Source organism: Malania oleifera, chromosome 10 (genome assembly GCF_029873635.1).
Source record: "Malania oleifera isolate guangnan ecotype guangnan chromosome 10, ASM2987363v1, whole genome shotgun sequence".
Classification (NCBI taxonomy): Eukaryota; Viridiplantae; Streptophyta; class Magnoliopsida; order Santalales; family Ximeniaceae; genus Malania; species Malania oleifera.
In genome coordinates, this window is record NC_080426.1 from 2,912,796 (window position 1) to 2,937,577 (window position 24,782).

The 24,782-nt window shown below is 36.2% G+C and overlaps 1 protein-coding gene across 3 annotated transcripts; it reads left to right on the forward strand.

Annotated features, from left to right (window-relative positions):
• The first annotated feature begins 465 nt into the window (after nucleotides 1-465).
• LOC131165801 (uncharacterized) lies at nucleotides 466-24,782 on the forward strand. 3 transcript variants are annotated; one of them, XR_009139648.1, is made up of 5 exons: nucleotides 466-1,229; nucleotides 14,865-15,350; nucleotides 22,903-23,415; nucleotides 24,229-24,373; nucleotides 24,533-24,782. XR_009139648.1 is itself a non-coding variant. In XM_058123893.1 (4 exons), the coding sequence occupies exons 1-4, from the start codon at nucleotides 723-725 to the stop codon at nucleotides 24,310-24,312; spliced, it is 1,590 nt and encodes a 529-aa protein (XP_057979876.1). In that variant the 5' UTR covers nucleotides 489-722; the 3' UTR covers nucleotides 24,313-24,782. The 3 variants fall into 3 exon arrangements, 2 of the variants coding, with proteins under 2 accessions (XP_057979876.1, XP_057979875.1); XM_058123893.1 differs by having other exon boundaries at nucleotides 489-1,229; nucleotides 24,229-24,782; XM_058123892.1 differs by lacking the exons at nucleotides 24,229-24,373; nucleotides 24,533-24,782 and having other exon boundaries at nucleotides 489-1,229; nucleotides 22,903-23,632.

Consider the following 24,782-nt stretch of genomic DNA (forward strand, 5'->3'; position numbering starts at 1 on the left):
TTTTGAAAAATGAAAAATAAGGCTTCATTTTTGTGAATATTTAAAAATCTAAAAATAAAAAATGAGAACCATTTTTTCCAACTAAACAAACACTTTAGTTTCTATGTAATTTTTACTCTTTAAAAAAATAAAAAAATTGAGGATATTTTTCAATCATATTTTTAATTGATTTGTATATTTTATTTGAATTTAATTAGAAATTATGCTTAAAATTAATGATTTAATCAACAAAATTCAAATTTAAATATTAAAATATTTAATAGTTTCTTCACTGAAATATTTGAAAGAAACAAAAATTGACAATATAATAGTTTATTCACTAAAAAAACCAAAAAGTTCAAAAAAAAAAAAAAAAAAAAAAACAGAGAATGATACCAACATAATTCTTATTTTTTAAAAACTCAGGGGTAAAATCATTTTAAGAAACACGATATCAGTGGGAAAAAGTTTTCCGTCTTAAAATTCGAGCGACTTGGAGAAGTGGGAAAATGCTTTTAGATGCTCCGAAGCCGTAATGTGGACTAACGATTTTGATAAAACCGTCTCAGAAAGGACGCCTTCATGTATCCAGTTTTGAAATCGTGCTTTCAAAACAACTTTCGACCAAGCTGCGAAAATGAGCAATTAGTACTCTCGGCAGTGTCTTCCGTACTGTTGTTGCTTCTAAGGCTGCCGTTCCTCTTTCCTTCGGTCGCGTACCTCTCTCTCTCTCTGAAATCTCAATGGCATTCTCAGCAGAAGAACACCAGGAGCAAAAGCCGATCTCCAAAAACCTAGCTAAAGACGAAGAAGAAGAAGAAGAAGAAGAGGAAGAGGAAGAGGAAGAAGAGGAAGAAGCTTCAAATGGCGAAGAGGATCCCCTTGTAGTAAGTAAAGAATCTAAGCTGCAAACGGAAATGAACAAACTCGACAATCTTTTCCGCCGATTGTCCGCGGAGAGGGTAACCCTAAGGGTCCATGACGTCCTGATCAAAGGCAACGCCAAGACCAACGACTCCCTTATCGAAGCCGAAGTCGAAGCCCTAAAGAGCGTCACCACCATGCAGGAGCTTCTCCAGGCAGCCGGAATCGCCAATGCACGTCTTCAGCGTCTAGGAATATTCGATTCCGTCAATATTACGCTCGATTCTGGCCCTAGGGAGCTCCCTGGCACTGCTAATGTCATTGTTGAGGTTGTTGAGACGAAGAACCCCCTCACTGGGGACATTGGTATATTCACGAAGCCGGAGGTACTCCAATTTCTCTTCTCTACACTTTGACTTCTACACTTTTCGATTAGGTTCTGATTAGTTTATGCTTTTTTCCCACCCAGTTATGGCATGTTTGAGGAGCGGTTTTAATCTGTTTTTCTTGTTCGAGACTGTTAGAAAGACGATGAAATGCATTAGGCTGGATGTACTGAAATTATACACTAGACTGATCGTTGTAGGATCTTTTATTTAATTTAAAATTTTAATGAGCAATAGAAACCAAATTGGAAAGGAAAAGATATGCTGCAGTTATTAAAGGAGAAGTGTACAGAAGCAGATTGGAAAACAATAGGAAAGCTAACCAACTAGAAATTCGATCAGGGGAGAACATCCCCCCAACTGAAATGCCCTTAGCCATCCTTGATGATGGTAGAAGTGATGGAACCTTATTAGAGAGCTGGACTGCGAATTACTAAAACTTCATTGCTTTTTAAGTTTAAATGTAGTATGTGAGTACCCTTAGCTGGTTTTAGGATTGTTCCATGTTTCCCTACAAAGCCAAATGACATTTTCCTCGTGGAAAAATTAAAAATTTCTTTTTGGTGGAAACTAGTAAACATGTCAAATTGAAACGAGGCAAATTATGAAGATAAGTTCCTCTAGGGATGCTGGAACTCTAGGAGATTCTCCACTGCACTCAAGTCTTGTCTGGTGTACCGAGGATGCAATATTATGCCCATAAGCATTAGATATTTGTCAAACTTTAAGACATCTAAAAGATTCAAAGGTGGCACACAAACAGAGGAAGTCCTCTCTGGGAGGTAAGGGAACAATTGGCTATGCGGTATTGCCGGAGATAGAATACACCAACTTCTGCAAGTCTGGAAAAAACTCTTGAGTGTGAGTATTCAGCTTCCATCTCAAGCCCTATATAAACCCCCACTGCTTTTGCATTGATGGTTGAGTCTCCATGTGCCCATCTGTGCTGCATCCGTCAGAGGTTTCTTCGAAAGAGCAGGTCCACCAGCTTCACATTGTACCCACACAGAAAGCTCCACAGCATAGAGGATCCACAAGAATCCCAGCAGGTTGTTCCCTGCACGTCTACAGTCAGGGGTTTGGACTTTGGAGTCCTGATACTGTGTCAATTAAATCAGCATTGAAGAACAGTTGTACGGTCAGCAGGGTGGATATTAGAAAGATTTTTAAGATGGCTTGCAAATGATAGCCCCCACTGATCAAACCTGTCACTACTTATCAATGAGTTCAGAACTGTTACACAACAAAACCAAAGCATGCATTCCCTTTATGAAGCTCTACCCTATTTATTTATTTGTGTCAGTATAAGCAACCATTTGTTAGAGCCAACACGAGAAGGATTTTGGTTGTCCATATGTTAATGGGCCAATAAGAGGGGATAGGAACTAAACCCTCTTGGCAAACTCGCATTGAAGAAATAAATGGTCAATCTTCTCAAACTCAGACCACATAGCGGACTGATTGGGTTGAAATCCCACCTACTCCCAACCCCCAACCCACCATCCATCACTACCACTACCACACACACAAAATTTGCATGCATCATTATGGCTCCCACAAAACATTTCCAGATGCAAATGTTTGATTTGATTCTAATTTACACAAACTTGTAAGGCTACCTCATACTCAGATTTGACGTGGTAGTGTGGTATAGACCCATGTTTTTGCAAAACCTACTCCTGGATGTCATTTGGATGTTCTTCCCTGGAATTCTCATGAGGTTAACCTTGTTAATGTTTTCATGAACTGATGGTGGAACCCAGTTTTTTAGGCTGTTTTCTGTCCAAATCCTAAGTGACATATCAATGGTATTGCTAACCTAAGCGGAGGGCTAAGAAGCACCATGACACCACATGGACTTCACATGATAATGATACCATGATACGTCAATTTTTGAAGAACTAGGATATTTGATGCAGGGTTTTTTGCACGACTCGAGCACATACTTTCAAAAAGTCCAAGTTCATTGCTTGCTTTTGATCCTCCAACAATTCAATACTTGAGGCTATTATTTTTCAATTGGAGGAGATTGGATGCAAAATAAGAAGCTAGAAAATGGACGGAACCTCTTTGGAGGCTGATTCAAAAGAGTTGGATCAAGGAATTATGATTTTACTTATTTTAGTTTTACTATATATATATTTGTACATTGTATTGTTATAAGGTGGTTGTGAATTTGAAGTGGAGAAACATGTGCATCTCCTCCCTTGTGTCTTCTTCTTCCTCCTTTCCTTTTGCTGTCTCTATATCTCACTCTTTGATGCTACATTACCTTGCTAGGTACAATGAGTAATACATTAAGCTCTAAACTTGTTGCTAACTTTGCTAACAATGGACTTAAGAAAGTCTTTTGTTGCCCTCCTCCTCCCGCTCACCCTCCGCAACTATTATTGGAAGTACTATATCTTTATCTGCTCCTTGAGTCTCTTCAGCTCCTCTTGAGTTCTCAGTTTTTTGAGAGGTCTATTTGGGTGAGAATTCTGCTGCTGAAAATGGATTTTTTTTTTCAAGGACCTAGGTGGCATCAATGTACTTAAGCGTTGGATGTAGTGAGACTGAAAGCATGAAATGGTGGTACAAATGATATTTGGATGATGCAAAAAGTATTTGGGCATTAATGGTGGTTGATGGTCAAATTTAATGGTGATCAAATTTATTGGGCACATGGATTTGTGAAGGACAAGAAGTAATTACTTGAGTCTCAAAACGGTACAAGTTGCGATGACACAATTGTTGGTTATGTCAAGTTTGTCTGCAGGGTGTGAGTATCTAATTGAAAAAAAGGCTATAGCATTACATCTTGACAAACTTGGTGTTGTGAGGAGGAAGCAGACATGACAAACTGCTGGCAAAGTCGAGTCAATCTAAGCATAGTTGAAGGTAGATGTGGTTGATAGAGAATATGAAAAAACCAGTTGGTCGAAGAGCTTAGTTTGGTGCTAACAAGAGAACTTTGGATCTAGTTTTGTGGAACTAGGATTCCCATTTGAAAGTCAAGGTGTAGTCCCAAGAAGGGAGGTGAATTGGGTTATTAAAATTTCTTTTAATTCTTTTTAAGAATTCTTTAACCTTTAGCAACACTCAACAAAAACTTAGTTTGTTGGATTAATCCACAATCACACTTAATCTCAACACAAGTAAACAATAACCAAACGATCCAATCACTCTCAACAATATCACTTAAACAAACATTAAACCATTCAACCACAATATATTCAATCAAGATATCAAATGTAGCTCTTTTGCAAATTTCAGCTTTAGCAAAAACTTAAGGTAGAGTTCGTTTGTAGCCCTGTGAATATGTATTTGTTTCAAGCCCTGTAATGAATGAAATTTGCTTGTCCTCTCTCAACTAAGATTTCCACAAACGATTAAACAACGTATTCTCTTTTGGGTTTCCGCAAAAGTTTAATCAAACGTACTTTCTTAAGTTAAGAGTCATCTTAATCTCTGTTTTTGATTTTCAGCAACCTGCACTTTGCATACATACCACACAATATATATATGTATATATATATATATATATATATGCTGAAAGTAAAGAGAAGGGTAATGGTGAGACCGAGATTTTTAAGAGGTTTGGCTTATCCTCAGCCTATGTCCTCGCCTTAGTCTAATACCACCTTAGGTTTCCACTATAGCACTCATTTCCGGGCGGAGCAAACCTTTACAAATCTCTCCTTAAGGGTAGAGCCTCCTCTCCAAGTGATATCCCATGCTTGGTCCAACGATCTAAACAATCCTTGAATCGTCAACAACTACAAGAAAGATAATAGACAATTTGGTGTACAATAACACTGTCAAAAGAGCATATTAGTACAATTGAAAGCACTATGTACTTCAATATAAAATATCAAAGGAAATAGAATTGAAGCTCAAGAGTGATTTCTCCAAATTTCTTCTCTAGATGAGAATCAGCGATTCAAAAGTTTAGAACTCAGAGAAGGATGATTCAATACTTCAGAATTCTTCAGCAATTCAGATTTGCAAGAGTGAGCAAGAGAGATCTTTGAGAGAACAAGAGAGCTTTCAGCTTTTGAGCAGATTTTTAATTACTTGGTATGGTTTGATTTGCTAAAACATGTATTTATAGGCTCATAAAAGTATTTTCATGTTGCCCAAGATTACTTGGAGTATTTCCCAAGTTTTTATGAAATTTGGGGCACAAGAAACTTAAATTTGAAATTTAAAATATTTAAAAATTATAGCTGTTAACAATGTTCAGTTGATTGAGCCATCGGGTTCAGTCTTTTGAAGTTCTTTAAAATACTGAAAAAACTAACTGGAAACAGGATCAGTCGACTGGGGTGACATAGTTCAGTCGTCTGAGGCTACACTGCCTCTTCAGGAATTCATCAGGAAATTCTTCAGTAGACTGAACTTAATCTTTAGTCATCTGAGGAAATTCTTCAGTCTTCTGAGATTAAACTTTAGTCGTCTGGGCAGTTAAAAATTTGGTTTTTCAGTTTAGTTTTCAAAAACTCTTTGCTCTCTTGGTTTGATTACTCATAAAACTTTTTCCGGGGTTTTTTAAAATAAAGTCTCTAAGTTCACAATAACCCCTAAAGAGCTTCAAAATATTTCCATGTGATATTTCAATATGAAGTACTTACATCATTTGTCCTAAAGCCTTAAATACTCTAAGCTTGAAGTCTTCCATGGTATTTTTGCTTTGAATCCCCTTTGACTTAAGCTTGAGTCAACTTTAGATTTCCACATACTTTAATCATTTTGGTGTTGCTTGAGCTTCCTATGGATCACTTTGAATATGAATGTGGCTTTTCAGTCTTTAGTGATCTTTGAACTTTCATTGCTATTCTTTCTTTTGAACTTTGTCTTTAAGCATTCCTGAAACATCATCACTTTAACAACACATGTTAAATCAACCTTAATTTGTTATCATCAAAACGAGATTTGAAAGCCATGTTAAGCCAACAATCTCGCCCTTTTTGATGATGATAAATAAGGAGTAAAGATGAGAGATCCTTTGAAAAGGCTCCCCCTTACAATAAGCATGCCTTTTAACAAAAAATGATGATATCAAATATGAGTAAGTTAAAAAAAAAAAAAAGAAACAATTAAGCACACAATCAAGTATATTTCATTATAGCATATGTCATCATGGCTTTTACATTTCATTATAGCATATGGCTTTTACTGCTTTAACATTCATATTTGCTTTAACATAGCATTCATATTTGTTTCACAATCCATATTTGCTCAAAATTCAGATTTTCTCACAATTTCCTCTCCCCCTTTGACATCATTCAAAAAGAATTGAGGGGCATAAGGCAAAAAGTCATATAAGAGCATAGTCATGGTTTACAAGCATAGGAAAGACAAGCAAAGAAATTCAAGGTAACATAAAAATGAAGCGTTTACATAAAGAGTGCATAATACATCATAAAAAGTCTAAAATTCAGCTATCAGCATCATCATCATCTTCCTTGTCAGCCTCTTCTTCACCTTCCTCTTCCTCTTCTTTACCTTCCTCTTCTTCACCTTCGTCACTTCCTTCCTCAGTATCTTCATCATCACTCTGAGGGCCTGAACTAGTGTCCATAGGATCATCACCTCGGGCTAAGCTAGCTTGATATTTCTCAAGACGTGTAAGGCACTAATCAAGAGACAAACATGTAGTTTGAAGGGAAGATACATTCTCCTGAAGAGAATGAAGTCCGGATCTTACGTCTCTGCTGAAGGTGGAAAATTCATGATGAAAAGACATAAACCAAGAAGGAGTGTCTACAGGAGGGCCTTGGTCATGAGCTGGAGGAGAGGAGGAGGAACTATTGTTGGTGCTCGTTGAGGTCTTCTACCTTTTAGGTACCAACCCTGATTACTCTTGTCATAGCCTATTTGCTTAAGGGTTGTGGAGTTGAAGAGGTCATAACGAGTACGTTTTATGAACAACTCGGAAGGCGTAGTAACATCAAGCTGAGCAAAAATGAGGTTCAAAGCACCTCCATAGGGAAGAGTCACTCTAGATGCTTCTAACTTTGCCCACATCCACTTCAAAATAAGACTAGACAGATCAAGTTTCTTTCCTTTAAGCAAACACCAGAAAACAAAGCACTCAACATAGGAAAGATGATCGAAGGAGCGCTAGTCTTGGGTAAGATGTTATATGAAATGATTTTGTGAAGGTTTTGGGCCTGGAGATTCAATTGTTTGTGTAACGGTGGATGTCCAAAATAGATGGGTTCATTTTCCATAATTAGAGGCAAAAATGCTTCAGGTGTGAAGTCTTGTTCTAAAATCCAGGATTGAGCAAAAGCAGGACATTCGAAATCTCCTGGAGTGATAAGTAGAATGGGAGCTAAAATTTGAGGAGTTAAAGCAATTTTCTTGCCTCTAACTTCTGTGGTTAAAACACCGTCTCCATGAATCATATTGGCATAAAAGATTTTGATAAGATTTGGGAACAAGCCTTTGACTTGGTAAACCACAAAGTTCTTCCAAACTATATTCCTAAACATAGGCAGTATTTCAGGGAATTCTGTATCAAAGAAGGTGGTGTCGATCACTTTACCAAGAATAGGATCCGTAGAAGGGAGAGTAGAACAATAATGAAGCTTGGATGGAGGTGTGACTAGCCATCTCTCGATGTTGGTATCGTCTCTGCCAGTAGAAGTTCCTCGGTTTGCTGTCGTCTTAGTGCGAGGCATATTGAACGTCAGAGAGCAAACAAACACCAGTTGTGAAAGCCTAGAATCCATAGGTAAGGAAGTATAATCGTGTTGGGAGGCTTGGATTCAAGAGAGATATTTGGTGAGGATTGAAGGAAACAGAGAGTGGGTACCTCGGATGAGAGATGAAGCAGTGTTCAGAAGTTTGAAGTTAGGGTTTTTGTGTGTTAAATATATAGATCCTGCGACTTCAGTAGCCTGAAGATTAAGTTTAGTCGCCTGAAGATTTACAGAATTGGAATCTGAATAGGCAGTAGCACCTCAGTCGCTTGAAGTCCTTAACCTTCCAAATACTTTCTTTTCTCTTAACATGAACTCTTCCCTCTTTTGATTTATCATTTTATCGGGCTTCAATTGTCTTCTTTAAATTGGCTTTTGAGGCATATGAACTCCTTGATCTTTGAAAATAAGCTTTGAGCACTCCAAGTCTTATTGATGTTTGGCCAACTATGACATTTTGTATTTATTTGGTATATCTGATAAGTTCTTTTAGTTTTCCACATTTCGACTAGTTCAATGCTCTTTAAATTGGATTAAGTGGTTTCCTTATTAAAACATCCTAATCTCTTTGAAGTCCATTTTATCTAGGTACCCATACTTTCTTGGGTCTGGATGGTTTGGCAAGCGATGTTTCTTTTATTCTCCAAACTTGTCTAGTTTTCACACCCTTTTCTTTAATGGACACTCAAACTTAATGTGTCCTTTCTTCTTACATAGAAAGCATGTGGTGTGAGTGTAAACATTTGAGGAGGTGCTAGCATAATCTTTGGAGGCTTTTGTAAAGTATCCCATGTAAAGATTCTTTTTCCTTCTATTTTCAACTCCATTGAATCCTATGCATTCTTTATTTAAAGACATTCTTTGTGCGCCAATCATTTTATCAAAGTTCTCCTTTCCTCTAGTAAAATTGTAGATTATTTTAGTTTGATCTTCAATTTTTCTTTTAAGATCACCAATTTCTGAGTCTAGTATATTTTTGCCCTTTTCTTGTAGCTTTACTTGGTCTTGAGACATCTTGCTAATTTTGTTCTCTAGTTTAGAAATATATTGATCTTTCTCATTATCCATGGAAGTTTGGGATCTTATATCTTCTAATTCCTTCATCACTTTTTCATTCTTACCTTCTAATCTCTTAATTTTTAAATCTTTTTCTCTTTCAGCAAGTTTTTGAGATTCCGATTCTTTCATTACAGCTTCATTCTTATTTTTCAATGATGTGCATCTTTTAGTCATTTTAACTAGTATCTTATGAACTTTGAATAGTTTACTTTGTAGTTCTTCATAAGATGACATACTCTCATCATTGGATTCATTAGATGAATCACTACAATAATCATTAAATGATTTGGATGAGGAGCTTTGTTCTTCATCATTGTCCCATGCCATAAAGCAAGCAACCTTTTGGTTACTTGATTCACTATCTGAACTATTTGTACTAATATTATCCCATGTAGTGGCTTTCATTGCCGTTTTCTTTTTCTTTTTGGAATTTTTCTTAAGTTGTGGACAACCTGGTTTTATGTGTCCAACTTTCTTGCAATTATAGCATGTAGGTGGTTCTTTCTTTGTTTCTTTCTTATTAGTTTCTTCCTCATCTGATTTTGAGTTTTGGATTTTTCTTTTGAATTTATTCTTCCTTCTAAGTATTTTTGCAAGTTTCTTGGATATGAAGGCTATTTCATTTGTATCCATCTCTTCTTCATCTTCATCGCTAGAGTTTTCGTTTGTGGCTTTAAATGCAATGGATTCTTGGTCTTTAGATTTTTCACTTCTTTCGTTGATTGCCATCTCATTTGTGAGAAGCGATCCTATCAATTCATCAAGGGATGTATTTTTGAGATTTCTTCTTTCCGTAATTGCTGTAGCTTTAGGTTCCCATATTGAAGGAAGTCCTCTTAGGATTTTTCTAATCATTTCATAAGTTAAATAATGTTTTCCTAAAGGATTTAAAGAATTTATTATGTGTGTGAACCTAGTATGCATGCTAGTGATAGTTTCTTTTGAAGGCTTCATACTCGCTAGTGAGCATGTCGATTCTACTCTTTTTAAGAATTCTTTAACCTTTAGCAACACTCAACAAAAACTTAGTTTGTTTGATTAATCTGCAATCACGCTTAATCTCAACACAAGTAAACAATAACCAAATAATCCAATCACTCTCAACAATATCACTTAAACAAACATTAAACCATTCAACCACAATATATTCAATCAAGATATCAGATGTAACACTTTTGCAATTTTCAGCTTTAGCAAAAACTTAAGATTGAGTTCGTTTGTACTCCTGTGAATATGTATTTGTTTCAAGCCCTATAATGAATGAAATTTGCTTGTCCTCTCTCAACTAAGATTTCCGCAAACGATTAAACAACGTACTCTCTTTTGGGTTTCCGCAAAAGTTTAATCAAACGTACTTTCTTAAGTTAAGAGTCATTTTAATCTCGGTTTTTGATTTTCAGCAACCTGCACTTTGCATACACACCACAAAATATATATATATGCTGAAAGTAAAGAGAAGGGTAAGAGTGAGATTGAGATTTTTACGAGGTTCGGCTTATCCCCAGCCTACGTCCTCGCCTTAGGCCAATCATAGTAGTTAGAGGCGCGAGGCGAGCCGAGGCGCAAAGGGTCTTTAAAGCCAAGGCGCTTTGCCTCGCGCCTCATGAAGGTGAGTCGCACAATTATTAAAATGGTGTAAAATGTCTATTTGGGGTAATTGATATATGAACATATGAATATCTAGTAATTTTAGAATTTAAAATGCGAAAAAATTCAATTACAAAATTGAAAATTTAGCCCGAAAGCATCAACAATTCAACATAGTTCAACATCAAAAGAAAAGAGTACAAATCAAAAAATAGTAGCTAAATTTCAATAAAAAAAATAAATATTATGTATTAATTATAATTTATAAACTCACATTAATTAAACTAAATATTACAAATTAAAAAATAGTAGCTAAATTTCAGTAAAAAGAATAAATATTATGTATTAGTTATAATTTATAAACTTGCATTAATTAAACTAAATATTTAATTAGTAATTACATATAAAGAAGAAGAGGAAAAAAAGTAGCCAAATTTCAATAAAAAGAATAAATATTATGTATTAGTTATAATTTATAAACTTACATTAATTAAACTAAATATTACAAATTTAAAAACAGTAGGTAAATTTCAGTAAAAACAATAAATAATTATGTATTAGTTATAATTTATAAGCTTAGATTAATTAAAGAAAATATTTAATTTATAAGCTTACATATAAAGAAGAAGAAAAGGAGAAGCAGCAGGCAGCACGCAACAGTCAGCAGCACGTAGCACGCAGCACGCAGCACGCAACAAGCAGGCAGCAGGAAGAAGAAGAAGAAGAAGCAGAAGAAGAAGAAGAAGAAGAAGAAGAAGAAGAGAAGCAGAAGGCAGCAGGAAGAAGAAGAAGAAGAACTCGCGAGGGCTCCTGCTGGTTGGAAATGCAGTCGCGAAGGGTCGTGCTTCTTCAAAATGTCGAAGACGAACTCACGATCCTGGTTCGAAGCTTGAAGACGAAGTAGCGAAGGCTTCCGGCTGGTTCGAAGGCTCGCAGACGAGCTCAAGTTGCTGGTTCGAAGGATCGCGAAGGCTCACGAAGGGCTTCGAAGGGCCGAGAGGGGCTAGGGGCTATGTTCGTTCGAGTCGAATGAGGGCTATGGGTCTGGCTGTGGCTATTTCTCTACTTTAAATGACTAAAAATTCACAAGGCGCGACTCATTGTGCCTGTCGCCCCAGTGCGCCTCGTCTCGCCTAGCGTCGCCTCTTGCAGGTCGCCTCGCCTCACCTGGTTTGAGGTGCAAGTCTCTTCGCTTCACTGCGCCTTGCGCCTGAGGCGCGCTTTTAACTACTATGAGGCCAATACCACCTAAGGTTTCCACTATAGCACTCCTTTTCGGGCAGAGCAAGCCTATACAAATCCCTCCTTAAGGGTAGAGCCCCCTCTTCAAGCGATACCCCACGCTTGGTCTAACGATCCAAACAATCCTTGAATCGTCAACAACTACAAGAGAGATAATAGACAATCTGGTGTACAATGACACTCTCAAAAGAGCATATTAGTACAATTGAAAGTACTATATACTTCAATATAAAAATATCGAAGGAAATAGAATTGAAGCTCAAGAGTGATTTCACCAAATTTCTTCTCTAGATGAGAATCAACGATTCAAAAGTTTAGAACTCAGAGAAGGATGATTCAGTACTTCAGAATTTTTTAGCAATTCAGATTTGCAAGAGTGAGCAAGAGAGATCTTTGAGAGAGCAAGAGAGCTTTTAGCTTTTGAGCAGATTTTTAATTATTTGGTTTGGTTTGATTTGCTAAAACATGTATTTATAGGCTCATAAAAGTATTTTCATGTTCCCCAAGATTACTTGGAGTATTTCTCCAGTTTTTATTAAATTTGGGTCACAAGAAACTTAAATTTGAAATTTAAAACATTTAAAAATTATAGCCATTAACAGTGTTCAGTTGATTGAGCCATCGAGTTTAGTCTTCTGAAGTTCTTCAAAACACTAAAAAAACTAACTGGAAACAGGGTCATTCGATTGGGGTGACATAGTTCAGTCGTATGAGGCTATACTGCCTCTTTAGGAATTCATCAGGAAATTCTTCAGTAGACTGAACTTAATCTTCAGTCGTCTGAGGAAATTTTTCAGTCTTCTGAGATTAAACTTCAGTTGTCTGGGCAGTTAAAAATTTGGTTTTTCAGTTTAGTTTTCAAAAACTCTTTGCTTTCTTGCTTTGATTACTCATAAAACTTTTTTCCGAGGTTTTTTAAAATAAAGTCTCTTTTCCGAGGTTTTTTAAAATAAAGTCTCTTAGTTCACAATAACCCCTAAAGAGCTTCAAAATATTTCCATGTGATATTTCAATATGAAGTACTTACATCATTTGTCTTAAAGCCTTAAATACTCTAAGCTTGAAGTCTTCCATGATATTTTTGCTTTGAGTCCCCTTTGACTTAAGCTTAAGTCAGCTTTAGATTTCCACATACTTTAATCATTTTGGTGTTGCTTGAGCTTCCTATGGATCACTTTGAATATGAATGTGGCTTTTCAATCTTTAGTGATCTTTGAACTTTCATTGCTATTCTTTCTTTTGAACTTTGTCTTTAAGCTTTCCTGAAACATCATCTCTTTAACAACACATGTTAAATCAACCTTAATTTGTTATCATCAAAACGAGATTTGAAAGCCATGTTAGGCCAACACCATTGTATAATGTTGATTGGTTTGTCTTCCCCAAACTAGATCCCTAGTATCCTCTCCATTGGAAGACAAATTGCTTCTGTTACCTCCTCATTAAATCTTCCTGATTCCTTTGCCATATTCTCCATATTATGCGTATACCTCTGAGGCTTCAATTATACTTAGATTGATTTGCTTTGTACCATTCCTTCATTTTCTCCGAATCTGTAATCGTGTGAGTTCATCATGATTCCATGATGTTCATCGTGTCTGTATCCTCCTATGATGCCTTAGTTCATACAAGCATACGGACTAGTTCAGCTGCATTTGTGCTTACTGCTAGACCCCCTTTGTCTGTGATCATTAATGCCAGACAGGAGATAAAAAAATAAAAAATAAAAAAATATTAATGCCAGACGGGAGATAAAAAATGAGGTGTTATATGTTTGCCTATGACTACCTGGCTCAGACTTGTCTGGCCCAATCATATGGACACCACCAAAATGTTTTGAGGCCTCGGTGATATAATCCACCTAACTTGTTGCCAATAAATAAATAAAATAGAATAAAAAATAGTCCACTTAACTAGGTGGCAGAGTACATACCGGTCCATATTTATTAAGCATTGCACAAGTGTCTCAAAGATCTTAGATTCCAATTTGGAAATAATAGGTTGAGAGGCACTCTGCAAAATAATAAATCACACACATAAAGGCATGGTTGCATGAAGCCCCAGCTGGGGCATGGGTAAGGGACGAGATCATGATCGTAGTCAAAGGAACTTCACTCCTATTGTAGGTGAATGCGTAATTTAGGATGTTAGTGTTTATTTTGCAATTTTTAGATAGTTAAGGGCTATTTTATTTTCTATTTATTTGCTTCCTATTTATATTTTGGGGAAAAATTTATATATAGGTGTCATTATGTGCATTTGAGGGAAACTTGAATGAGAGAATTGAAACCCTAATTGAGATTTTTGTTTGCTTCATCTTATTTTTCTGATAACTTTCTCTTATTTTCATTTATTTCCTCTTCCTTTCTCACTTGCCAGCCAGTCATCCATTAATAAGCGATTCTCACAGGCACAGCTAGACCGACATATACCGGATTTTAAGATATATTCTCTTTTATTATTTTATTTGAGAGTGAGCCTTGGCCCATTGGTAAGGGTGTCGAACCAATACTTGAATGACATGTTCAAGCCATGGAAACGCCTGTTCAATTGTGGGGCAAGGCTGCATACTTCATGCCCCCCTAGACCCTTGATATGGGCTGGGAGGATTGCACATTGAATGTTTCATTAGTTGAAAAATATTGTATGCTTTTGGGATGAAATTTGCATTACGTGAGTAATATATGCTTATTGTGGGAGGTGCTCTAAAGCTTAAGTTATTTTTTGAAATAAACATCCTTGTTTACTTGTTTTCACGTCTGCTCTTGCTTCATGTCGGTAGCATGGCCTGAGACTCGATTTACAATTAGAGTTTACACTTTAGCATCTAAACAGTTACATATTCCAAATGTGTGTAGAGATGCACATGCTAACTATTTTTCATGTTAAGAGAGGCCCACAAATAAACTTGTTGTAGTTGGGTTTTATCATGTTGGCTCCCTGTGATGAAATGGAGCTGCTCAATATGTCAAAGCTCATTGATTATAGTCTTACATTTCTGTGTAATATGTATAGGAGTACCATTTTTTACATCATTTCTGAAATTGTGATGTAATAGGCTAGATCTTGGTCGCTTGAAGGATCATTGAAGTGGAAAAACTTGTTTGGATATGGGGATGTCTGGGATGGGTCTCTGGCTTATGGCTGGGATCAGACATCAGAGTTGAGTGCTGGAGTGTCTTTACCCAGATTCAAAGGACTGGCAACTCCCCTGCTGGCTCGAATATCTCTTCTTTCCCAAGATTGGCTAAAGTTCTCTTCATATAAGGAGCGGTCCTTGGGTCTATCTCTTGGCCTGATTTCTACCATGCATCATGATTTAGCATACAATCTGGCATGGCGTACATTAACAGATCCATCGCAAATGTCGTCCAGGTCAATAAGGAGGCAGCTTGGTCATGGTCTACTGTCTTCTCTGAAGTACACATTTAAGGTTGACAGGAGAAATTCACCTTTGAGGCCAACTCAGGGATATGCTTTTGTTTCTACTTCTCAAATTGGTGGTCTTCTGCCTGATCACCGGTCCTTGCGATTCTTGCGCCAGGTTTGACGCTGCCATCTTCTTATTCTTGTCAACCTTTTGTTTTTATTCAGGGTTTTATGCTTACCTAGTTGAAACAAATATCTAGCATGGTGCCAAGCTGTAATTAATTGATTGTGCCCGATGGCTTCCTTTCCATCTTCTGTTATTCTTTATATTCTGTCTTATATTTAGCACTAATGGCTGTTAGCTGTCATTAGTGTGTAAGCAGAGTGGTGCTACAAATGGTTTTCTCTCTTTCTTTTATTCTTTTCTTCTTTTTTTGTTTTTCAGCATTGTTTTGGAATTTTTTGTTTGGTAGGGTTGAGCAAACTTTGGTATGTGCAGCTTTTGCAGAGGAGATGGTTTTGGTTGGGAAAAAGATTGTAAGATTCAATTACATATTTCTATGTTTGATGCAATTTGATGTAATTTGTGCAAGGATTTTCATAAATGAGTATCTTCCTATTCAACTGGGTTGGGACAGAGTGGTGTTTTTCACTTCTCTTTGGTTCTTGCTACGAGGGCCTTTGCAGGATTGCATTTTAACTTATACATTCACTTGATCACTTGATTTGGTTTCTTGCCTCTTGCAATTTTTTTTTTTTTTTTTTTGTGTGGAAATTGTGCTTCTTTTATTGGAGGAGTTCTTGTCTTTTTGTTTGTTAATCTACCTTCTTTCCCTTGATACTTTTTAAAAAAATATATATATAAAAAGGCATAGGAACACATTCAATGGATCCATGCAATATGGTTACCACTTATGGAAATGTACTATTGTTAAATCTTATTGATAACCATTTATGCATATAACAATATCATCATTCTTGTTCTATTAAGCTTACTCTGTGTTTGGGAGCCTGGAGTTCAGACTTTGAATTTGTATTGAGTTCCATTCAAATCCACACAAATCCAAATTAAAGGCACAAAATATATGCTCCAAACAGAGCCTTAGAAACACTGTTGCTGTTGTAATTGATGAATTTTATTTATTCTATTCCTGAATACAGATAGTTTAATTTAAATTTTGAAGCAATCAATTTAGATCATACATCCTGATTGAATAATCTAACAAATGAACAATCCATTAGCCTGTCCATCCTTAAGTCCTACTTGGTGGGGTTGGCCATGTGAGCCGTTTTTTTTTCATGCTACGTGATCTAGGAATGTTGGAGTACTTTTGCAGGGGAGCCATAGCTAATAATTTGTATGGGTCCATGTGACAGGGGTCTGACAGGTTTTTGAGCTGACCATTAGCTACCTACTCGTCCATTATTTAGGCTTGGGATTGACAAAGTTCCTTTTCTACTTGTAGTTTGATTTTTGAATGGATTTAGTAGGTATAAAATTATAGTGACCAACGCAATCTCAAATATTCCAAAAATAGCAAAGACAATTTGAGCCTAAGCAAAGTCTTAAATTTTGATTTCGACTAAAATCTTATAACTCCAAAAGTACGGAAATTTCAATTTTTACGTCAATTTTGAATTCAATTTGAAAAATGATGGAAATTGGTAGTAAAACATGGAATTCTTCTATGAAATTTTAGAAATGGTTAATACACATAATAATGCAAGTTTTAGGTATATTGCATTATAAATTAAATACATTTATGTTGTGTATAAGGTGCAATAATTGTAATATAAATTTATTAAACATATTTGTAATTAATAATGTATTAAACATATTCGGTGAATATAAATGAAATTCATAAATCAATTAAATATTATTTATTATACAAATAAAGAAAATTTAGTCATGAATGGCCAAATAAAAAATGTTATTGTAAGTTTAATTTTTCATACACTTCCAAAAAAGCCTTGTAATAATATTTTGATTCATTAAAAAAAAAGAGGAAAATTAAGAAAAAAATTTCACTGTGTGTTTGAATCTCACATTTGAATTCCAAGGAAATTTCATTCTATTGATAAAATTTCAAAAATCTTGAGATTTCAATAAATTTTGGATGATTTGCTGAAATTTTGACGGAAATTATCTAAGAGAGAAATCGACTGCCATTTTGATTTCGAGGGTGATGAAAAGCAGAAATTTCAACAGAAATTTTGACAATTTGTGGAAATGTAAGACCCTGAGCCTAAGAATCAATTACAGTTGCAATTTTTTGAAGGGAAAGCATGGAAAAAAAGAGAAGAAAGTCAAAATATTTGAATGTGTATGTTTGTTTTGTGGCAGTACAAAAACTTAAAGTTGGCGGTTTGATGATCTGATGATCTTGACAGTGGTTGTTATGTTATGATCTATAATATTAAAGTGATGAGGTTAGTATTGAGATGAATGCAAATGCTGCTAGGCTAAGAATTTTCAGGCATCATAATCTAGGTTTTGGTAGCAGTGGATGAACTCTCAGCTATTGTCATCTGAGATTGCTGCATGATGAGGGACTGCCTTTTGATGATTCTAGGCAATCATATTCTGCTCAAAGATTTAGAAATTAGGTATTTGTTATTGTTTGGGTTATTTTGTAATTTAAAATTTTTTTTCTCATTAAGTTAGAATTGGTTTATTATAAGTATGACATATGTGTTATGGGAAAGGCTGTTATGCAGTTGAATCAAATTCAGTTTCTCTCATCTCTCTCTCTCTCTCTCTCTCTCTCTCATCTCCCTGTTATCCTGACATAAGTTTGGTATAGAGCATATTTCGTTCGACTTACAAATCCTCCATTGACACCACCTGTCACCATCCAGTCAGTCTCCCCTCTCAAACCTCTAAAAAAATCCACAAGCCTTACTCCTAATGGAAAAAGAAAGAAAGCTAATTGTTCTTGCAGCAAAGAAGACAATAGCCGAAGCACAGAGAAACCCAAAAAAAAAAAACAGAGAGAAAATTTGTTGCTGCTTGTTCTGACTGGGAAAAAAGGATGGAGGGTGCAACTGCTGCTGCGAAGATTTATTGCCGAAGGGGTTTTACCTTCTCCAGAGCCACACTATAAATCTGTTGTTGTTATTCCCAAAAATGACAGTCTACATCACATTTTCAGAATCACCCACCATCATTGCAACATTGTCACCATTGCAACCTTGCCAATATTGCGACCTGTCTATGTTGAAGCCTCGCCACCATTGCAACCATGTCATCACAGCCGCTTCTGCCATCATTGCAGCTGGCCTTCTGCTGCCGAAACCCTCTCAACTTTCAGGTTTGTTGCCCCGCTGCAGTTCGCTTCTTCATTGCTTCCCCCTGCCCCCAGCCCAAAAAAAAAAAAAAAAAATTCGTTGCCGCCATTCGACTGTTGCTGGAAGCCTTTCCAGTTGCATCCGTCATTGAACAACTCTCAGGTCTACACTGGAAATTTGAATAATCTTTTAATTTCCTTTATAATCTAAGCATGTTTACCCATACCCAGTTAAGCCCACACCTACATCTATCTGACCCATATGCTATACCCCATAGCGACCAAGGTAATTGACAGAGAAGAAATTTGACCACCCTAGGGAGATTGATATCAGCCACATGAAATTGAGCTTAATCCAACATTTTCCTTTTTGAGGGATGATGTTTTGTTTTGAGAATGATATTTTGATTCTCTGTGAGATTTTGAAGGATACTCAACAGAAATTGAATTTTCCTGTGATTATCCTTCCATCATCAGCTCAGGATTTTGGCATGATATTTTGGATTAATCCAGTGAGAAACTGAAGACTGCTTTGAGAAATTGAAGATTATATGCAAAAATTGGTGGATTCCTGAAATTGCTAGAAAACAAATCAATGACACTTTTGTGAGGCTACATGGACCTCAAAATGTCCTTGTACTCCCTTGAGATTTGCTCTAGGACCGTACTTGTGTGTTACTCATTCTTGCTCTTCAAAGTAAGTAAAAGAAAAAATGCTTTGCTTCTTGCATCAAATCTTAAGTTTGCTTCATTTTTCTCTTGACATATCCATCCTTGTATTGTTTATTTGTTCCAAGAAAAAGAATGGGTTGTTTGACATATCTGGCTATTAAGCAGTTGGTGATTCTCAAAAAGTGATTGAACCTTGGTGTCCTTTTGCTTTTGATGGTTGTTTAAGTCCTCACTATATCTTAAATTGGTCAGTCAACTTAGAGAACTATTTTGTTTGCATGGATTTTTTTTTAACCGCCACTGTATCTGCTTTGCCAAATGAAGACATATTGGATTGGCAAAAAGACACTGGCTACAAATTATATGTTTTGAAAGGGACATGATATATTTTGGAGAACACCTGTTACTATTTAGTTTGAAATGAAATACTTTTGAAAGATAAATATATCCTTCCTACTTGTTGGAGATGATAAGGCGATAAGCAGATCAACTATGTAACATTAAACAATTGTCTTCTGCTGTGTCTTGAATATATTGCTACATTTAATGATATCATGTTTAGTTTAGCCAGTTTAGGTATGATATGGATGAGATAACAAAGACTGTTGTCGCGGCTTAAAAAAGGTTTAAGATAATAAATTATGAGTTGAATTCCTTTGTAAAATCCAAAGATTCCTATCATTTTGTCTGTGGTTTATCACGTGGCTTTGGAAGCCAAGAGATTCTTTCAGCTTTCCAATGACAAAAATGTGCATGCAATGTTAAGGACCTTCATTAGCCTAGTGCAAGTTCTAAGTGGTTTGGGTTGGGCAGTGGGATTGGAATTCTAAATAATACGGATTTGCAGGTTGGGTGATGGGTTTAGCATGCTAATCACCTGACTTGGCCTGACCTGAATATAATGGCAAAATGGCGGGAAAAAAAAAGCAAAATGAAACAAAAATGGGTGGAGAGAAGGATGAAGGCTGCATATTGGGGCTACTGTTCTGAGGCTAAGGTTTTTTGGAGAACTATTTCTTGTTTAACCTACATGTTTTGAGATCATTAGATACTTAATCCTATGTAGTCATGCTTGTTTTCAAGTGGGAGGAGCTTGGGCTAGAAATAGTCAGGATGGACGTCATGCATCATTAGCTTTGTTGATTGATCCTATTGCTTCTCTGGTTGACAACAACATTTTTAGGTCAAATTTCACTTTCTATTTCCCATTGATCTTGCATATGTTCGATACGTTTTCAATTTCACTTATACTCTTCTATATTATTTGTTTCTTCAAAAAATATAACTAAATCGCTAACTGGATCCAGCCCACTCAAGTATCAAACCAATCTAAACCACATCCAGTTTGGGTTTTTTTGTCTGCAATTTGGTTGGAAAATTTAGCCCGACCTTGACCCATGAACAGCCTTAAAGAAAAGTAAAGTGCTTGAGGTACTCATGTGAATTATTGTGTAATTGAGTATCACAATTTCCTCCTGGAAACAGATCTAGGCTTTTCACTTGACTTAGAGGCCTAGACTTGCAATGAACTTCAAGGTGAGTTTCCAACTACATGCACAGAAATGCTATTCTATAACTCTAAACCATGATTTCTCTCCTTTGACCCAAAATGAAGCTTTGCCTTTGATTTTCTTAATGATTTCTCAGTTATTGAGCCTGTTATTGAGAATACCCTAGACATGATTTTACTCCATCCACTGAAACTGTGTCTTCTTCACTAGTTTCTTTCCTTTCTACATATTTCTTAACCAAATATAATGGTTTTTAATTTTTTTGTTGTAATTCTTGAATACAGACCAGATGCATAATTGCTTGATTTGCCATTAGACTCAGAGCACTTTTTTCTTTATTGAAGGATGTTGGAGCTATCTATGATTACAAGTGATTTCACTTGGATCAGCTAGTGCTTTTCCAATTCGAGCTATGTTGTTGCTATCGGTATTGTTTCATGTGAACTGTGGTATGAATAATGTGGATCTATTCGCTACTTTCCATGTTGACTAAGAATGAGTTACAATTCATTCCAATTCTACATTGTGCTGCATGGTTGAAGTTGTTGTAGATTGTGCTAGCTACTGTGCCATTACAGAACTTGAGGTTGAGTTTTCTCTAACAAGGGAGTTTGATGGGGGACCCTTTATGGATGATTCTGAGCAATCCTATTCCACTTGAAGATTTAGAAATCGAGGATTTTTATTTTTTATTTTTTGTTTCAGAAATTTAGATATCTAAGGAATTTTTGTTGATTTAGGTTTTACCAATTATTTTTTTTATTGGTAAGAAAATCTTATTAAAGAGGGATGCTGCCCAAGTACGAGAGTGTTTCAAAATTGGATAAGATTTTGGTTTTTCAAAATATTTTGGTTCTTGTTTTAATAATGAAGTTGAATTAAGAGCAGTGATGGAAGGAATAAAGCTTTGCAAACAATTGGGTCATACCAGTATTGACATTGAATGTGATTTGAATATTGTAGTAAATTGGATAAGATCCAGTAAATGCTCTTTATGATATTTGTGGGATTTTTGGGAGCAACTTATTGGTTTATTAGAGGGAGTAGTTTTTTCTATAAATCATTTGTATAGAGAAGGGAATAAAGTGATAGATGCTTTGACTTGACAAGGTGTCATGGGGAGGAATAGTTTGTTTACAAATATTAGTCAACTTCCTAGAGTTATCATAGGTTTGTATAGATTGGATAAGATGGGTACGACTTATATGAGGTATGTTTAGTTGGTTTCCTTTTGGGTTTGGTATAGGCTTGTTTTCTTCTTTTGTTTGGTTTGATGCATGGGGTGTTTTATTGGTTATTATATAAGCCACAAGTGTCTTTTTGTTTCCACGGTATTCCTCTATCATAAGTGAGGGTTATTAATAAACTTGGGACGGGACCGCTATGTGGGTGGCTTCTGGCTCTTTCAAAAAAAAAAAAAAAGTACGAGTGTTTCAGTTATTTTGTAATTTTCAGTTCTGTTCTTTAAGCTAGGGTTTGTTTATTATAAATTCTATTTTGTGTAATGAGATGGGCGGTTATGCCGTTGATTTGATTTCGGTTTCCCTCATCCTTCTCTTACACTCATCTCTCACTCTCACCTCTCTTCCACAGTTCCAACCTTATGTTCACTGCTTCTCTTCTTTTTCTTTCTTCTTCTTTGTCCTTTTCTTATTTGTTCCTCTTCTCCTTTTCTTCTTCCACTCTTCTTTCCTTTTTCTTCATTCTCCCTCTTCTCTCCTGTCTACTTACTGCGCTGACCTCACCCTCTTTGCTTCACGCTTTAATGTTAGCTAAAGGTGAATGCCCACTTAAGTGAGACAACTGCAAATGGTATTTTCTATCAAGCTAGAAGGAAGGATTTGAAAAGAGAGTATATTGTGGCTTGCGATGGGCTTAATGAAAAAAAGTGGTATTGGAATTGTATAGAATAGAATTATTTTGAAGTTATTTTAATTTGAAAAGGTTATTGTAATTTATATAAATTCTACATAATGGCTAAAACAGATGTGATTTGCGATGCAGCTCTAGCAACAGTAGTGGGTGTGGGCTCCAGTAGCTCGTTTATTGCATTTGCCAAGGTTTTGCTGGGTGTTTTTGATCAATTTTTTTTATGGATGTCAATCCATGTTCATCTATCCTCTGTGTCTTTTTTTTTTTTTCAAATATAAAAAATCTCACTGATGATACCAATGTATGATAATTATAATTATTCCAATATTTATGTACTTGCTTGCTTAAAGAAATATTCTTTTGCCCGTATCTATATTCCTTTCAGGACTTTGATCTTCGTTATGCTTGCCCTTTGGGGTTTTATCGTGCTGCACTCAACTTCGGGATATCCAGTGGTGTTATTTTTCCCTGGGGAAGTGGATTCTTGAACTTGCCATCACCATTGCCTGACAGATTTTTCCTGGGTGGCAACTCTTCTCCAGTATGCACAGTGGGAGGCCCAACAACATTATTAGGGTTTAAGTGTAGGGGATTGGGGCCAACTGAGCCAAGAAGGCAAATAAGAGATAACGCCAATGGTGAAAGTCCTGATTCATCTGAAAGGGATGCTCTTGGAGGGGATTTTGCTGTGACTGCTTTTGCAGACCTTTCTTTTGATTTACCGCTAAAGTTGTTTAGAGAAGCTGGAATCCACGGGCATATGTTTGCTTGCGCTGGGAACCTTGTCAAACTAACTGAGAATGAATTCCGGAATTTCTCTTTGCATAAATTCAGGGAGTCCTTCCGAAGCTCTGCAGGAGTTGGGATTATTGTCCCCACTAAACTATTCCGCATGGAGGTTAGTTACTGGTCTCCAGATTTTCAGGGTGGTTTGACCCCTTCCTCTCAAGATTTCTATTATCCAGCTATGAAGTTGTCCCAAGAACCAATATTTTGCCTTTGTTGGCATCAAATAAAAAATTTAAATTGTTCTCTTACTGTCATTTCTTCTTGGGTGAATTTGACGGTCAAATGTATGCTTGTGCTTCTGCTTTAACGAGAAACTTTCCTTTTGATCTCTGGAAGAACCATTTAATTCTGTAATGTAGGAAGGTTTGAGGATTCTCTCCAAGCCTAGGAGTATAGAGGACCATCCTATGCATGACAGTCACAAGCAATGATAAATACTGTCATGCATTGCTGCATTAATGCAATATTTATCATTGATTGTTGGATTGCTCATGATAGATGTGACATACAAATGTATATATGCAAAAGATGGTCCTCTGTACCCCTTGTCAATGAGAGAATCCTTAGCCTTGCATTAGTAGGATTGAAAGTTCTATATACACTTCTTGAGTCGATTGTGGTTTAAAAATAGAGCAGTTAGAATAAAAAATTGATAATGTTATTATTTTTTCAAGCGCAGCCATTGGATTCAGTTAGTAGTTGTGGCCTTAGGTTACCAACACATTCTTAACTATATAATATTACAATCTACCAAAATTCTCCTGCTTTTAGTAGAGAGAATGGTTGTTCATGAATATGTTGAGCACATTGCAGGTAATATTCTTTGTGGATATGTTCAACTTTTCTAGGAATACAGTTCCTTGAAAAGTCTTAAGCTAGAATTGAGTACCAACACCTGGTGATGATATGCTTGTGTTGACAGGTTAACTACTGTTACATATTGAAACAACATGAGTATGATCGTGGGAAGTCTGGTGTGCAGTTTTGCTTCTCTTCTCCAGCATAGAATCTGAGCTCTTTGGGGTTCGGAAACCTTGGGGTCACACTCAATGCCTATAGTATCCTTGGTAATTTAACTGGGCCTTTTCTTTGCTGGCGTTGCAGTTTAGCTGGAGATTTTTTTTTTTTTAATTTGGGAGGCTAGACATGCAGTCAAGAAAGAATGGTGTTTTATGAGACGCAATGTGGGGAATAAGCTGTAATGATGTGGTTGCCCTTTAATGCAGGATGAAGAAAGCTAGAAACCACGGGATGGTCCAATTTTCAGGCCCCAGTTCCTAGAGATTTTGATTGTATCCTTTTTGTTCTCTTATTGGTAACAGGCAAATAACCCCCAATATCCAAAATTACATTCTTTGTATTGTCATATTGTGGAGATTGTGTGGAAGATGCTATTGATATTGCATCTTTCCCATCCGAATCATGGAAAAAGAAATAACAGAGAGATACATGATGTTATTGAGTTGTTTTCTAAAA

Bases quoted from the DNA above. Each gene is read 5' to 3' on its own strand.
- LOC131165801 (XM_058123892.1), top strand. From the start codon at position 723: ATGGCATTCTCAGCAGAAGAACACCAGGAGCAAAAGCCGATCTCCAAA. The intron at 1,230-14,864 runs GTACTCCAATTT...GTGATGTAATAG, and splicing joins GTATATTCACGAAGCCGGAG to GCTAGATCTTGGTCGCTTGA. The intron at 15,351-22,902 runs GTTTGACGCTGC...TATTCCTTTCAG, and splicing joins CCTTGCGATTCTTGCGCCAG to GACTTTGATCTTCGTTATGC.